Consider the following 16674-nt stretch of genomic DNA (forward strand, 5'->3'; position numbering starts at 1 on the left):
GTGTAGATCACACCAGTCTTCTTTTTAATGTTGTTTACATGCCACAAACAGCCGTGGCGAAAAGGAGACAACAGGCTTCAATTCAATTAAATAAGTGCTTCATTCTGCACCAAATGTTGTAAGAGAGTCAGTTGTCTGTAGTGAGTGTGTGTTGTTTGTGATGTTTGGTGAAACATTGAGTCTGTTCCTTATTTCCAGTTAGTTTAAATTTCATTGCGCATAGCTATGTAGCCTATATCAGTAGCCTATGTCAGTAGCCTATGGTAGCCCTATACTTAACTTTCACCAAAAGGTAATTAAATGTGGGTTTGACAGTTTTCACCTGACCCATTATTAGATAGATAGATAGATGGATACTTTATTGATCCTGTAGCTTATACACTTAACTTAACTCACAAACATACATACATGAATCATAGTAAAAACAATACACATAGGGAGAACATGTACACAGGGAGTGGGGTGTTTGCAGGTACAGGATAAATATGGCCCTATATAACAGTGTGCATTAATTGTGACAGTGTTGAAAGTAGTGGAGAGTAATGCAAGGAGTTCAAAGAGTGTTCATGTGCATGTGTGGATAGTGCAAATAAAGTACTGTTCTTGTGTGTGTGAGGATAGTGCAAAGTGATATAAATAGTAAAGCAAAAGTAAATTCTGAATTCTAAGGGGCTAGTATAGCCAGTAAAAAGATGGGCAGTGGGATGGCATATAGTGAGGTAAGAAGAGGAGGGCAGAATGAGGTAGACTCATGCAGAGAAGTCCATCTCCCTCCCCCTCCCCTTCTGCGTGGCGTTGTACAGCTGTATGGCCCTAGGGACAAAGGACTTCCTCAGCCTGTCCGATGAGCATGACAGTGACAGGAGTCTGCCACTGAAAATGCTCCTCTGTCCATTGAAAGTACTGTATAGTGGGTGGTGGTCATTGTCCAAGATGGTCAGCAGCCTACTCAGGGTCCTTCTCTCCGCCACTGTTGTTAGGCAGTCCAGTTCGGTGCCAACAACAGCTCCTGCCTTTCTCACCAGCCTGTCTAGTCGCCCTGCATCCCTCTTCTTTATGCTGCCTCCCCAGCACACCACAGCAGAGAAAAGGACGCTGGCAACAACAGACTAGTAAAACATGCGCAGGAGTTTGTTGCAGACATTGAAGGACCTCAGCCTCCTCAGGAAGTAGAGTCGGCTCTGACCCTTCTAGTAGATGGCATCTATGTTGGCTGACCAGTCTAGATAATTGTCCAGATGATCTAAGTACTTGTAGGTGCTGACCACCTCCACACTGACCCCCTCTATGGAGATTGGTAGCAGAGGAGGCTGAGACCTCCTAAAATCCACCACCATCTCCTTGGTCTTGGAGGTGTTCAGCTGCAGGTGATTATGCCTACACCACTGCACAAAGTTGTCCACCAGGCTCCTGTACTCACCCTCCTGTCCATCCTTGATACACCCCACAACAGCAGAGTCATCAGAGAACTTCTGGATGTGGCACATCTTTGAATAATACAAGTTGAAATATGGAAGTAAGCACCATTGTATCCCACATGATTCCCATGGTCATTTGTATAACATCATATGAATAAGATTTATTTTGGGCTTTTATGCCTTTATTTGAACAGGACAGTGAAGAGTTGTGGACAGGAAGCGAGGTGAACCAGGGCACCAAGGAGCAGTGGGCAGCCTTTTATGGCACCCAGGGACCAAGTCAAGTGATACGTCCGTGGCAATTCAGTACTATTGAGTGTAAAAGTGAGGGTGTTACAAGTGATTGGTGTGTCAGTATTTGGTTTGGTCTGTTTGCTCTCTAAAAAGGGTTTGGTGACCTTTTGTGAATAATTGATTGGTGTGAGAGTGGGAAGCGTGCAACCTCGATGACGGAGTGAGCGACATGCTGGCGGCCATAGGAGGAGTGGGTTTTACCGCTATCCAGAGGAGTCGGGTTTACTGCTATCCAGAGGAGTGGGGTTTACTGCTATCCAGAGGAGTGGGGTTACCGGTATTCAGAGGATTGGTTGTGGAAAGCACTCATGCACAGGCTGCCATTGCCAGTGATGCTTATTATGAGGCGACTTAACTGTCTGTTTGTTTCAGAAAATGATTTAGAGTTTGACCTCTCCCCTTCATGCCTTCTCTGCAGAGCCGTAATTATTAAACAACCTATCATAATTATCACTGTTTTTGGCTTTTGGCAGATAGCACGTTTTTCAATGTAGCCATTATCCGCTACAGCTTTTTTTTGCAACAACTTAGTATTCCTAACACCAGAGGGGGGGGGGGGGCTTGGTAGGTTATGCTTGGATGGAAGTGGGGTGATTTCATAGCCACATTTCTCTCTGTTCCACTGCTGGATAGTAGCTTTTATTTGGGGGTACTGAGGGGTTTGTGGACTCCTTGGTTCTTCGTCTGCCTTTGTCCAACATGCATTTGACAATCTCACAGAGCCTATGTTGATAGGATTAAGAACTGAAGAAGATTCCACAGGCATAACCTTGGGTGTCAGGCGGCGTCTGGATAGGCTTGTATGGTTTGGGAAGTGTGCATTTGTGTGTGTGTGTGTGTGTGTGTGTGTGTCTTTGTGTGGCCACATTTGTTTGGAGCAAAGGCTGTTTTCACTTTGTTTCTTCTTCAAAGAAAGTACAATGTCACCCCCCTGTGGTATAAATAGGGAAGTTCAGTTAAGATGGGTTCAGGTGCAAGATTTGACCCTCTAGCTGTGAGAGGGGGGGTACAGCCTCAAAGGGGGCCACCAAGGCTCCCTGTCAAGTGCTACTACCATCTACCCCATACAAGGTGAATAACATTGATTAAACTCGACAGAGAAAAGGTTAATAAGTAATAAACAAATAGCATAGCTAACAGTAGGTTAGCCTATATAGTACAAACTACGGCTCGTTAGCGAACTAAAACTATTTACACCGTTACTCACATATGAAAAGACGGTTTAGAAAACAAACATGTTTTAAAACGGCCTTAGACTGATCAAATTATTAATTACAACTAGTGCTGTCAGTTTAACGCGTTATTAACGGCGTTAACGCGAACCCATTTTAACGCCGTACATTTTTTTAACGCCGTTCATTTTTTTATCGCGCGATTAACGCGTTTTAAGATGAACGTTCTTTTTGCCCTCCCAAACTGTGTAGTAGGCTAACGTCATGTTTGAGTGAATGATGAGCGCGATACGGCGAAATTGATGATAAAAAGCTTCTGAATAGAAAGTTTACCTTTAAAAGTTGTGTTGTGCAAAAGAAACGAGCTTCACTGTTGTCTGAAAATGTCAACAGGCAGCTGGTTGAAAGCACAGAAGTAGTTGGCTCACCTTTTATTGGTAACCTAACTGTTTTTTAAATAAAAGGCCTGACTTCTATGTTCACAGCAAATTTGAAAAAAACTAATATTAAGCCATGGATTAACTGCACTATAGGCTGAGTCCTTGTTTATCTTAAATGTGCACTTTATAATTTTATTTTGTACCGCCCTGTTTGGCAATGTTGTTTTTCAATAAAATAAAACATTGCTTAAAGCAAGCCAATCCACTTTTCCATGTTGATAAGAGCATTAAAATAAAATAAAAAAATATAAAAAATTATTGAAGGGACATTTAGAATAGATACAAATTTGCGATCGCGATTAATTTTGATTAAGTTAATCGCGATTCATTTTGAGTTAACAAAAATGCGATTAATCGCGATTAAATATTTTAATCGTTTGACAGCACTAATTACAACACATCTCCGTTTCAATGGGTTGGAGCTGTCGCTGCTGCAGTGAAACAGCTGAGGGATCGGTGAAACGGGGGTCAATATGGCTGCCTATGATTAGTTAATAATGTTCTGATTTAGGACTGATTTAGCCGGCGAGTTTAACAAACTTTTACACTATGGTTTTGACAAATTGTGCCGATAATTTTCGGGCAACAACTGGTTTATTGTTAGATATAACATAATCACCCCAACTTTAGAAATCCACATTGTCCCATTTTAAATGACAAAGTTGAACAGATATGGGGCTTCAGCCCACCACCTTTATCTTATCCGTCTCTATCCGTCCGCCCGCCCATACGTAACAGAGTTGGAGGACCCGTTCAGCCTTTAGTGCTAGATTCCTTCCAGAGTCAGCCCCTGTCTGATGGTGTGGCTCAGATCATCTGCCTAAAGAATATGCTGTTGAGTTATTTCATCTACGTGGCCATGAGGACTGATTTTAAATTACATCATGACAGTGTAAACAACCTGTTCATACTGACTCAACACTGAATGAACTAAGTATTTTTTTCTTTTGAGAAAGTAATAAAGGTGACATATTCATTTGCACATCCAGTCGCCTCAACGTCATGGTAATTCCATAAAAGGACAGTAGGATAATGGATTTCCTCTCTTGCTGTGAATTCCCTGCCCATAACTTCATGCATCAAACATAGCGTGTAGGCTTTTTGTCCCATTGTCGTGGCTATCTTAGTCGGCCCTACGTCAGTTAAAAGTTAACACTGACGGAATCCATTGTCAACACATCAGTCTCCTTTAAGTGTGGGTGGGGTGGCTTGTTTGCACAGAGATAGACTAACACTGAAACCCATGAGATGGAAGAACATTCTACAATTTCATGGATTAAACCCCAAAGTTGGTCCACACAGTTGTTCCCACTGAGATAATAATAGCAATATCACATTATTCGGTTCACATCAAGATCCAGTTTCTCCCTTTTGTTCAAACCTATTATTTTATTCTACTTATTCAGGGTGTGGTTATTTAGTCACAAGAACATTCCTAAGCCGGAGAGGCAAGCACTGTACAGATAAGGAAGTTCACACCTGAAAGGAAAATAACAAGATTAAAAGGGAATAGCCTTCTGATTACTGAGCCTGTCTGACTAATTTGTGCTTGTCCCCTGCAGTATGACAGCCCACATGCAAAGTCACTTCTCAGAACGATGACCAAGTCAACAATTTTCTTCTCACCTAAATGAAGTTAATAATATAAATGGTTGTATTCATTTCTAATACAGAAAGAACTTGTAATGTAACAAGTGTCAATTAACTATTTGTATTGCACTACAAGTGTGGTATGATAAATAAACCTGTTTTTAATCACAACGACAAACAAATTGGGTAAAACGCAGTTTATACCTTGGCCTAGCCCCGCCCCTTTGTCATGTCTTGAACCAATAGTGTGCAGACATCTGAAACTTTTTGCTAATTGCAGGAGGTTAGTGTCTCGGGAAGTCATGGATCGTAGCTTACTCACCTGGGTGACAAATGCCGTGGTAAACTCACCTGTTATAGTTTGTTTTTAAAGGGGATTACTTTATGGATGCTTTTAATATATGCACACGAATTGGGATCATTTGGCATGACAATTAAAAGTTATTTGAAGTATAGGATTTTTGTTTGAATTCACTGTTATGAAGTAGGATTTTAAGTTATTTGTTCAGTGACATTTGGTGACCTCATCTGCAAAAGTACGAGGCAGCTTGACTCCAGAATGAATAAACCAGAGCTTCGAAGGCTTTTTTCTGCGTGTGATGTAAACAGATCTGGGCGAATCGAGTTGGAAGATTTCTCCGTTGTTTGCCGCGAGCTCAATGTTCCGAACGAAGACATCACAACCTTATTCAACAAATTCGACGTGGACGCAGATGGGAGTATCAATTACAGCGACTTTTCTTCGCGGTTTCACGAAGTTTCGGAGACCCTTAACCTTGCTTCACTCGAGGATTCTTTGCAAAGTCAAGTCAGCCCTTGGGATGAATTTGAGAACTCATTGGACGGTGACGTGGTTTACTTTTTGGGAAGGTAATGTCCTAAACTTAGCAATACGCATTACAACTGGACTTTTTTGTCCGTGAATGGCAGCTTCAATCACATGATGTTCGGCATTCAGTTAACATTTCTTTATAAATAGGCTTATTGAAATGTTCACCGTTTTACCACAATGACTAGCCCAGTCATGGTGCAAGCTTATAGGATACTGTGTCAATGAAATGGACAAAGAAGTTTTATTTGATTTAGGTGTAAGAAATAATGCAAGTATTGAACAGCATACGAGAGGTGTGTTGCTTAGCAGTAGAGTCTCAATGGGGGTCTCAGTCAATGTAGAATATTTTCGGTAATTATCTTGACACTGACTTGGATGTGTTTACTGTGAGGCCCGTTGTTGTGTGAAGTGGACATATTTGAAGCATACCTCTGGCTCTTGTTTCCAGGTTACGGGATCCACTTAGTGAGCTGTACCAACAGATCCATGCGTCCTCTGATGGCCAGCTACTACAGCAGTATGAGGAACTTATCCAGGGTCTTGTCAATGAGAGCAGAGAGCAACGCCTGGAGAACGAGCAGCTTGAAACCAGCCTAAGGCGGTGAGGAGAGAGACCTAAACACCAATTGATGTCTCTATTGTTAACAATGGTCTTGTAAACAATAGCTAATATATCTTACTGGGACAGATGCTCGAGATCAGACTAAGAAGAAGAGCCTCTTCAGACATACCTGAAAACTTTTATCTGACAAAAACAACTTTATCTTAAACATATAGGTACATTTCTGTTCTTGCCGTCTTTCAAGCAAACCCATAACACATATAAAAGAAAAAGAGGGGAACGTGGATCAAGATGCATGCAATTTTGTATTGACACCTTTGACACAACAGATCTTTATCAGTAGCTGAGTCAGTTGGCTAGGCCTTGCACACCTTGTTTGAGCCAGTACAGTAATGTGACATCATACCATTTAAGTCAATATTGGAGATGACTTGACTCTCGTCAATCATTTCAGTGCCGTATATCAACTAACAGGTGGGCACAGTGATAATGTATAGATAATCAGATAATCAGATTGTGGGAAGTTTGGATATGTGTTTTTGTAATACACATTTGACCTCACGTGCAGTACTTGCATGCGGATCTCTACTCATATCTGTATTGCCCATTCAGATTTTATAAGTCATTAAAAGTATAGTGTGAATTAATTTGCAGTCTACTGCAAAGAAATATGCTTGTATATATCATACATTGCAGTTACATATGTGGTTAGTCTTGCTTAATCAGAAGCACAAAACCTGAAGAAAGTACTGGCTTTACCTAACATCAGTTCTTAGCAGCAAGCAATTTAGTAACCAGGTGTTGGTGAGTCAGGTTTTGAGCTCTTACTAGAATCTGATGCATCGTATTCTCCATTGCATTAGTATGTGGGTCATTTAAGTATTTGGTTGCGTGTGTACCTTAGCCAAAGTGCTGATTGTGCCTGGATTAAAAGAATGCAGAAGTGGAGTTGTCTCAGGGCATTTGTCAGGGCTACTGTCGTGGTTCAGACAGTGCTTCTCCTCAACTTGAAGTGAATTGTCTCATACAGGGAAGAAGGAGGTAAGGAGATGATTTTTCATGCTCTGCTCGTTCTTTACATCACCAGGTCTTTTCACAGTCTCTGGACTGAAATAATGAATTGTTCTGAAATGTTTAATTAATTCTTTGTGATTCTTGTAATAAAACTATCCTACTGGATTATTCATGGCATGACGTACAATTTGTAATGGGCTATGATATCTGAAAGCATGTTGTTCCAACTTGATTTTTTTCCCTAAGCAAGATATATGAATGGAGTTTGTTTTTGTTCAGAACGTTTCTCTGTACGTACACTATGTTTTGCATATCTGTGACCAGGGACTCGGGAGGCCCCTCCTGCATTTATTATTGATTGGTCAAGTAAAGTCATATGTCTATGACAAACTGGAGCAATATCACTTTTAGAGCCGTACAAGAAATTACGTTGCAAGTAGCCCCCAAGGAATGTCAAGAGACTGCTAAGAGAATCTGTTCAATCCAGCATTGTTTCTGTCTACTGGCCCTGGTTTAGAATCATAAAATAATAAGTCATTACTGGTGCAGTGTATGACATCATCATTTTCTTAGTTTTTTTTCTGCATCAGTGACTGACTGTGATTGTGTTGATTGACAGGACAGAGGAGATGAACACAAGCCAGCTGGTCGAACTTGAGGAAGACTTGCAGGTGCAGCTTCGTCGGAGTGAGGAGAGGGGGAGAGAAGAGGTGAGCTCCTGAAAAGGAGAGGGTAAACTTTATACCGCTTCTGTTTTAAACACTAATATATTCTGTATGCAGTGTAGTATGTGAAGACAGTTTGTGTCGCTCATATGCATGGACATTAAAATAGGGAGCAAATGGAAATCTCATTCATATTGTGGGTGTCATAGACATGGACGATTCAAGTTTAGGTACATACCAGACAGAAGAACTGCCTGTTTATTGTTTTTGGAGTAATGCCTGGTTATGCGATCAAATAGATTTCAGAGCAGCCCACAGTGGGCTGTCGTCAGAGTTTTTCCTCCCTATGTTCAATGTAGTGGTTTACCTGCATTCCTGAGGTACAGGGAGCAGCTCCTGTGGTAGACTGTGAGCGGTTGGTGTTTGCGCTCACAAAGGTCTCTCTATATATCCTGTGAAGGCCTCTTTGTTGTTGGGCCAGCGTATATAAAAAAGCAACTCTCCACTTGGGTTTTTGCGACCACAGGAACAGAGGAAAACGGAAGGGAGCATTGCAGCGCTGCAGAGGAGGCATGAGGATGAAGTGGCCGACCTGCAAACTGCCGTGGATCGACTCACGAGGGTAGGAGTCCTGCTGTGTGGATGGAGGGTTTAATGTTGTCATGTTTTGCCCAGGAAATACTTTTTAAAACTGATCTCTTTCAGCATAATTCTTTTGACTAGAATTTGTTATTTGGTGTACTGTTGATTTAAGCTGTTCATCCTTGTTTTTATTGAAATGTATACAGCAATACCAAGAGGAGGTGGAATTGAATAACTCGAGGGAAGATGTTGACAAACTGAGAAACCAGCTTAATGAAATTTCACAGGTATGTTTAGTGCATTTGAATAAGAGTCTCATGAAGTCTCCTGTTTTTTTATGACCAATCTTAGCTTTGTCTGCACAAAATGTATGCATCTCTTGTCAAGACACTTATTATCGATATCCCAATGCTAGGAGAAGGAGGAGCTGAGGAGTTCTCTTGTGAAGGCACAGACAAACATCTCCATCCAACAGGTGGAGTTAGACAAGCTAAAGAATGCTTACACAGACCAGAAGCTGCAGCACGAAAGGTACCAAATCATTGCAGTACTTCTACTGTCTTTCTGACAAAGTGCTCTACATCATTGTAAACAAAAGAAAACGATGCATAAATTAAGTGCTAGGGGAGACGCGAATATGAGACACCTTAGGCAACTCCCAATTGATAAAGGATCTGATGCTCTTGAAGTTTGCTGTACCCATATTGTCATCTTGTTTTTCACAGGGAAACCAATGAATTGAAGAGGATGGTGATAGAATACCAGTCATACTCAAATCACATTGACATCCTCCAGTGAGATGCCATTTTGACAATTTGACAGACAATTTTGTTTGTTTAAAACTGTTCTTCTTTGGAAAGTCCTCTGTTCTGATGTAATGTTCCTGTCTTTTGATCACAAAGGGAAATGAATAATACGTTATATGACAGCAACAATGGACTACGCTCTGCCCTGGTCAATGATGCGGCCTCCAATAAAAGAAGTGTAAGTCTTGTTTCTCTTCTGGTACGACAAAGAAAATAATCTTCTACTTGGAAGAGAATGCCACAGGTAGAAAAGTGGATGAGGAACAGCTCTTACTGAGCCCCTTTTTATCATCGCTTTTTTTCTGGAATTGACAGCACATCGATTAGATACAAAGCTACGAAGGGAAGGATCAGGGTAGTATTGTTGGGGTCAATGCTCATTAGGTGATGTAGACCATTTGGGTAGAAACCTATTTGTCACAATGCATCTGACTTTGGGGTGGATGCAGCCCTGATGTGGCAATGGGTCTAATCAGCTGTTATATGGCCATAATCAACATGCCTGTGTGTCCTTTCTCTCTGCAGCTTTCACCAAGGCCGGACAACCCTGCCCCAAAGATGAAGCCCATTGGTCAGAGCACATTAACCCATAACAGGTAAAGTACATTGCCACCTCAGCAGTCCAGAAATAGACATAAATGACAGTTCTGTTTAAATGAGGCATACTCTTTTCTGGGTAGTTTTGCCAGTGAAGAGGAGCGAATGGATTCCTCTCTGCCACGGTTTGCGCGTGTGGCAAGCTGGGCTAAGAAATATCTGGACAGTGGAGTGGCCTTGTCCATGGATGTGGACGACTCGGGCAGTGACTATGACAGCGATGACAGCATAGACTCCATAGAAACGGTGCACCATAGTTATTCCTATTGTCCATCCGAATTGGAAGTAAGAGCAATTGTAATCCATCAGAGATGGTACTATTTAGGAAGGGGATGAAGTACGATTTGTTATGGAAATGAACTTTTGTTTTGTTAGGTGACTGGGACAAAGTCTGATGCAGACGTGTCGGAGGCGGCCAGTCGAATTAGCTCAATTGCCTCATCTATCAAAAGACGTTTGTCAGCTTTCCCTGCTAAGGTAAGACAATTATTCCTAAACTCTCCATCTGATCAAACAATGATGCCTAGTTTCATATTCCATGCTAATGTTTAGTTAATTTCAATTACTTACTATTGCAGTTGCTTGTTACAGAAAATAAGTTACAAGTATGGCTTCATATGTTACAACCTTTCTCTAAATAGTTTATTGCAATGTAGAAATGAAGGATGAATTCATTTTCTGTCACTTTGCACAAACCTGCCAAACCTGTAGTCACAGGACATTAACACCAAAGGGCATACACACTGTACCTGGATTATCAGGATAAGGAACTATTGTGTTCACAAGAATACTCCTTTTGCCATCAGCCACTGGAGACAAACCTGCTGGAATCTGATGGCCCGGCTCCAATGTACAGGCTGGTTCTTGCAGGAGATGCTGGGTCAGGCAAATCAAGCTTCTTACTGCGTCTGAGTCTAAATGAATTCAAGGGTGATATTCAGACCACTTTGGGTAAGTGCTAGAAGGGGTCAGATATCCTTCACAGTATGGTACCAAACTGCATAATTTCCAGTTTATGTGTGTTAAGTGAGAGTCTGGGGGGATATGATTATAGGGGTGGACTTCCAGATTAAGAAGATGCTCGTGGATGGAGAGAAAACCAGCCTGCAGATCTGGGACACAGCAGGACAAGAAAGGTAAACAACAGGAAAAGGTCATCATAAGGTCACCATTTCAAAATAGCCATCAGACAAATCTTTGAATTTGGAAATGCTTTGACCAGTGAAGTCTTCTTTGATGTTTGGCTACACCTCATCTTTGATGGTTGATGCACCTTCTAATAGATAAAGTCATAATAGTTGGCTACACCAATTCACTAACTACTCCGTGTTTGCTTCACACTGGAAGGTTCCGGAGCATTGCCCGCTCTTACTTTCGCAAAGCCCATGGGGTCTTGCTCCTGTATGACGTGACCTCTGAGAGCAGCTTTCTCAATGTCAGGGACTGGATGGCACAGATTCAGGTGGGTACACTAAGACCAGCAAGAAATACAAGCTTACATTATATGTGCTGTTATTATGCTAAGTGTCTGCAGGTGTATGCACTTGGTGTTATGTGGACGTTTTGTTTGGTGGACGTATAGTAGGCTATGTTGAGCTCAGGTGGGCATTGTTGATGACTATTGACCAAATCATTTTGCTCCCAGGAGTCCACAGAGGAAAGCATCCCCATGTGTCTGATTGGAAACAAGGTGGACCTACGGGAAGAAAGACCTGAGGGAAGCTGTGTGACATCTGTGCATGGAGAGAAACTGGCCATGGTAAGAAGGCGTTGACTTCAAGTAGATGTTGCAAGTATATGCAGTCATATTTAAGAGAGGACTCTGTAGAAGGTTTTGAAAGTCGGATCACTTGAGAGGCGCCCAAAAGAGGAAAATCTGAAAGAATCCACTCGTCCAGGTTGCCCGCTATGTAGTTTTGTTGTTTTGGTCGGAACAGCCTGCGAAAATGTAGGAAAAGCCTTCACAGCACATCGCCAACAGTATATATTTTTGCATGCTTTTTAGGTAGGTAGGTAGGTAGGTAGCTCGCTAGTTTTAGACAAAAACTCCATAATGCCGTTTTAAACCAAACCATTACAAAACTACCTAGTCAATTAGTGTACGTACTGTAGAGCAGTTTTGTCATGTACCTATGCAACCAATAACATAAAATGTTAAATATGACATGGCAAATATTCATCAAGATTGTAAAATTGCAGATGTCTTATACTGTGTCTGCCTTATCAGACCTACAATGCCCTATTCTGTGAGACCAGTGCTAAAGAGGGAACCAACGTTGTGGAGGCAGTCCTCCATTTGGCAAGGTAAGGCATTTAATCAGTCTCTGCCCACTCTTATTGCCACACTACTGTTGAACCTGGTCAGTGTTGTGAGACATGTTGTGTCTGTCCTACAGAGAGGTAAAGAAGCACGTGAACCTAAGAAGAAAGTCTGAGGGCTTCATCACGCTAAGTCAAACGGGTCGAAAGAAGGCATTCGGTAACTGCTGCAATGCAGCGCAGTAATTTCAGTGAAGTGTGCTGTATTTTTTTTTACCTTTCCACATTTATCAGATTCCTTATGTTTCCAGATCTGTTACAATAGGCGCAGTGTAGGGCATATAATGCTTTTGGGGGGGGCTGGGGTACACAACGCAATAATTGTATAGTACATTTGGAACACAGAAGATTTCACACAAGTGCCATTTTACAAGATAACTCGAGCAATTAACTGAGCTAATATACTTAAAGTGTAACGGAGTAATGTGGTGATAGTTTATATTGTGCAAATCATTTCAGTTTTAATTCTGTGCAATTCTACTTCCTGCATCAGTAGTGTTTTATGTAAAGCCTGTATCACATAGCACCACGGTACGCACAGCAAATGTGCAGTTAATGCTTTTTATCTAAATAGTTCTGGTAGTCTTAACGTTTCAAAACCACTCTGATTTTATGAACTGTGTATAATGCCGACACAAACAAGAACAAAATGTAGTATGCTGTGATGCATGCAGCAATTAACGTTTCTTAAGAAACACTTGTAAAGATTAGTCTGAGGACTGAGGTTACTGTATGTAGAGCTTTTTAATCAGTTGTACAAAATAAATGTTCTAAATTTTAAACCTTAAATGTTGTCATCCTTTTATATTTAAAACCAAGGGATAAGTGAGACGATTTGAATGTTTCTGTAATGCCCAAGCCAAAAGGTAATGTCATTGTCCACGGAGTATTTTATTGTTGAAACGGAAAACGTTTTGAATCGGTACACCTTAAACATGTTGGACTAGAACAGTTCAGTGTTATTAAATAGGTGCCACTCTCTGGAATTAAGGTCCATATTGAAACACATAAACCAGTCAGCCCTTGATAATGTGGGATAACCTCCAATTCAACATTAAGCAACATTTATTGAGCACTAACTACATACACAAACCCCTGTTCCCTATGTAACAATTCTCCACAGAAACCTAGCAAAACCCTACATGAATTCAAATCTCCTCAATTTGCCAACTTGTCAATTTAAATTGATCAATCTGTATACAGAAGCATACAGCAAAATGTGCTTTCTTTAGCAACGTTTCTTTTGCTTCACTTAGGCCTCTGTAACTGGTATCAAAAAACTTGCACTGAAGTAAATACACACTGCATCCGGAAGGTGCACTTAAGATTTCCATTTAATTACAATATTACAATTTAGAAAGGGAATGGAGGTTGCAAAAATACAAGATTGATTGCTTCCAAACTATGGGGCGTCCTCTTTCAACAAAGGGTCTGCTTCAAAAGAAGGGACACAGTTTTAAAAGTGGGATGCCCCACTGACTGCTCTATACGTCGTCCTCGGTGGTCAAATTAAGCTATCTAAATGCACACCTGTTTCCTCGCAGAAGCCGAGAGCCTGTCATCCTTGCGCCTGCCGACTTGTTATGCTCATTCTGCTTCTTCGTGTTCTTCTGACGGGCAAGTTCGCGTTCGTCTCCCCCTATAGAACGCGCAGTCTGGTGGTTGAAAAACTAATGTTTTATATTGCAGCAAGCTTTTCATCACTGCTGGTTCGCTGACTTTATACAAAACCAGCCATAGTTGGCCTGCTACCTAACGTCAGCTAGCTATCCTACCAGCAGAAATGATGCTTTGGCTAGCTCACAGTTTGGAAACATCTGTGGCAGTTGCAACATTCCAGTTTTATATAAAATGTATAAGGCGTTCAATTAAAACAAAACAAAATATGCTTAATAATATGTCTGGAATGTCTGTTTGAACAAGGATGCAAACCTTAGCTTGTTTCCATTAGCCAACCAACTAGCCCAAGATCGAGTGAGCTCAGAAATCGGAACTGATCAAGCCGCGTATTCATCATTGCGATGACAACAGTATTTACTTCGCTTTCTAGATAAGCTCACCCACAGGGCGGCTCTCTAACGTTACCGTACCTTTTCCACTGGTACTCCGTTGATGATTGTTGTCAAAGTAAGACAATGCTATGGTATCGCGAGAAATGTCTTCTTCCAGATGACGCTATTTGATTGGATTAATAAAATCTCTGACGTTATAAATGATGTCGTAATGTATCGTGCACGCTTTATATATTTTTCGAACCCGCCATGTAGTGGTGTATCAAAATATTACTATTATAACTCACAGTGGTCCTATATATTTATGATATGAACGGATCCATGAATGCTACGCTCGATTATACACAGCAGCCTATTGCAAATGTCAGGGATCCCTTTAAAGTTTTAAGGACATTGGTTATCAGAGGGCTACATCCTTGCGTCCTGAAAATAATCCTGACAATATTAATAAAAACACACGGGCCTTCAGTATTTAAAGTACTAGTACATTTCTTATTCAGTTATTTGTCTTGCTTGTAAGACCTAAGATGAGCCACTTGATCAAATCTGACGCCAAATCCCTCTTGATTCCATGTGTGCCTATTGATTTTTTTCTTGCTGTTTTCCATTTCTGCTTTGCTGCCTGTGTTTTTATAGTCACTGATATGTATTTCACACAACTTCAAAATCATCAACAGCAACAGAAAAACAATAGGCTACTGCTACTACTACTACAGCACTACTAGCAGAGGGAGAAAATAGATAGGCCTATATTGTTAAAACAAAAGTGCTCCAGTGGATTGTATTTGATGAATTGTTTATTGCTGCTACCACAATTTATGGGGGATACTTTCAGCAGAATTCAAACACAGTGGTGCTCAAGATAACATGTAACAAAATAGTTTTGGACAAAACAAAACTTATTTCAATTCATTATCTATGGTTTATTTTCCTTAATTTAAAATGTCAAATATAAAAATGTCAAGACAAAATCAGTTGTAGTTTAGAAGTTTCCTTTGGTTTAGTCTTTATCAATTGAAAGCAACTTTAAAGAAACACCACATCTAACAAATCAATTCTTCATCCCTGTACTTCCTTTAGATGCATTTGCAGTTTAATTGAACTATTTGATATGGGTGTCACAGGGTTGTGGGATGGAAATGGATGATGTCATCAGAATGAAAGACATGGAGGGTTCCCAGAAGGGCAGCACAGAAGTGTAAGCAAAATAAATGTATATCTGGCAAATGTGGTTTGTGCCTAGAAGTTCAGTCAGTACATTCTACATTGCATGTGTCGGTGTAAGTTAACATCAGTACTCAATAGGGGCAGATACTACAATGCTTCAATGCACTTTCTCACTCTTGGCAGTTCTGCTGTTGGGCTTGTAGTTACAGTAGTTTGAGAGTAGTTGAGTTAGTTTCTTGCAGTCAGGACCACTGATGTCACTAAACTGCCCAAGGCCACCACCAGAGCGCCAAGCAGAAATTTCCAAGAAATTCCCTGCAACAACAAAAAAAACAACAACAACACAAGTGCTATAGTGGCTTAAGGTATGTTTGGCGAATGACGACCAACTTTCTTCAGAGTCAGTGTTGAATCACTTACTGAGGGCTTCTTTTTGGAAGGAATCACAAAGGGTGAAATATTTTCCCCTAACACCTCAGCTGGTTTAGCTTTCCACTTCTGTGTTTCGTTTCCGCCAGACTGTCTTTTCACAAGCTTTGATAGCTCACTGTGAATTGCCTGTTAGGAATAAAAGACAGAGCATGAGAACTGACCATTTTAAGCCAAACTCACTTAAACACAACATTACACTCCTCGTGTTAAAGCAGCAGCAAGTAGTTTTGGTCTAAAACTAGCAAGCTAACTACCTAAATGGCATGCAAAAAACAACAACATGTAAACACTACCAACAGCATGGTTGACACTGATCTAACCTTGCTAGCATGCTTACTGGTGTCTTTTTTTGCAATATCATGCTGTGAAAGCTTTTCTTATATTTTTGTGAGGTGACCTGCACCACAGAACTGCAAAGTGCATTGCCTGGGCAGCTAGTCGGAATGACAGGTATGTTTATCTGTCCTTTGCATGGCCAAATACCATCAACATGAATTTGAAGATAAAAACTAGTTTCCTATGAAAAAAACAAAAAGCATCCCTCTAAAAGTGGCATATTCCTGCATAGTAATGCTTCAACTTGTTTATTGTGAACACAATTTTTTTTTTGTCCAAAAGAGGGCAGCATTGTACACAATAAAGGATTCCAGGATAAACTAGAGCTGGAACAGGACTTCATAAGTCCTGCTGTATGCTTAAACAATGGTAGGCAGTGTTCTTTCTTGTGTGTCTTAACCTTAGTTAAGCAGTGGCAGGACCTCAATCTGATTGT

At 40.9% G+C, this 16674-nt stretch overlaps 2 protein-coding genes across 2 annotated transcripts in view; one reads left to right on the plus strand and one right to left on the minus strand.

Annotated features, from left to right (window-relative positions):
- Window positions 1–5473: 5473 nt before the first annotated feature.
- Window positions 5474–12477, plus strand: rasef2 (RAS and EF-hand domain containing 2; the record flags this gene model as incomplete). Its single annotated transcript, XM_080841747.1, has 17 exons — window positions 5474–5784; window positions 6195–6347; window positions 7942–8032; window positions 8514–8609; window positions 8776–8856; window positions 8985–9100; window positions 9295–9363; window positions 9472–9553; window positions 9901–9971; window positions 10065–10257; window positions 10348–10449; window positions 10734–10923; window positions 11027–11108; window positions 11320–11434; window positions 11618–11731; window positions 12200–12276; window positions 12369–12477. 17 exons carry the CDS (start codon window positions 5474–5476, stop codon window positions 12475–12477), a joined length of 2052 nt encoding a protein of 683 aa, XP_080697873.1.
- A 3221-nt stretch (window positions 12478–15698) lies between these two features.
- Window positions 15699–16674, minus strand: part of fkbp16 (FKBP prolyl isomerase 16) — a gene marked incomplete at both ends in the record, with an annotated part of 32076 nt that continues 31100 nt past the window's right edge. The window contains 2 exons of the mRNA XM_080842422.1: window positions 15699–15785; window positions 15891–16028. Of these exons, the coding sequence (XP_080698548.1) occupies window positions 15699–15785; window positions 15891–16028 (225 nt within the window). The remainder of the gene's footprint in view (window positions 15786–15890; window positions 16029–16674) is intronic.

This window comes from Sprattus sprattus (genome assembly GCF_963457725.1).
Source record: "Sprattus sprattus genome assembly, chromosome: 7".
NCBI lineage: Eukaryota > Metazoa > Chordata > Actinopteri > Clupeiformes > Clupeidae > Sprattus > Sprattus sprattus.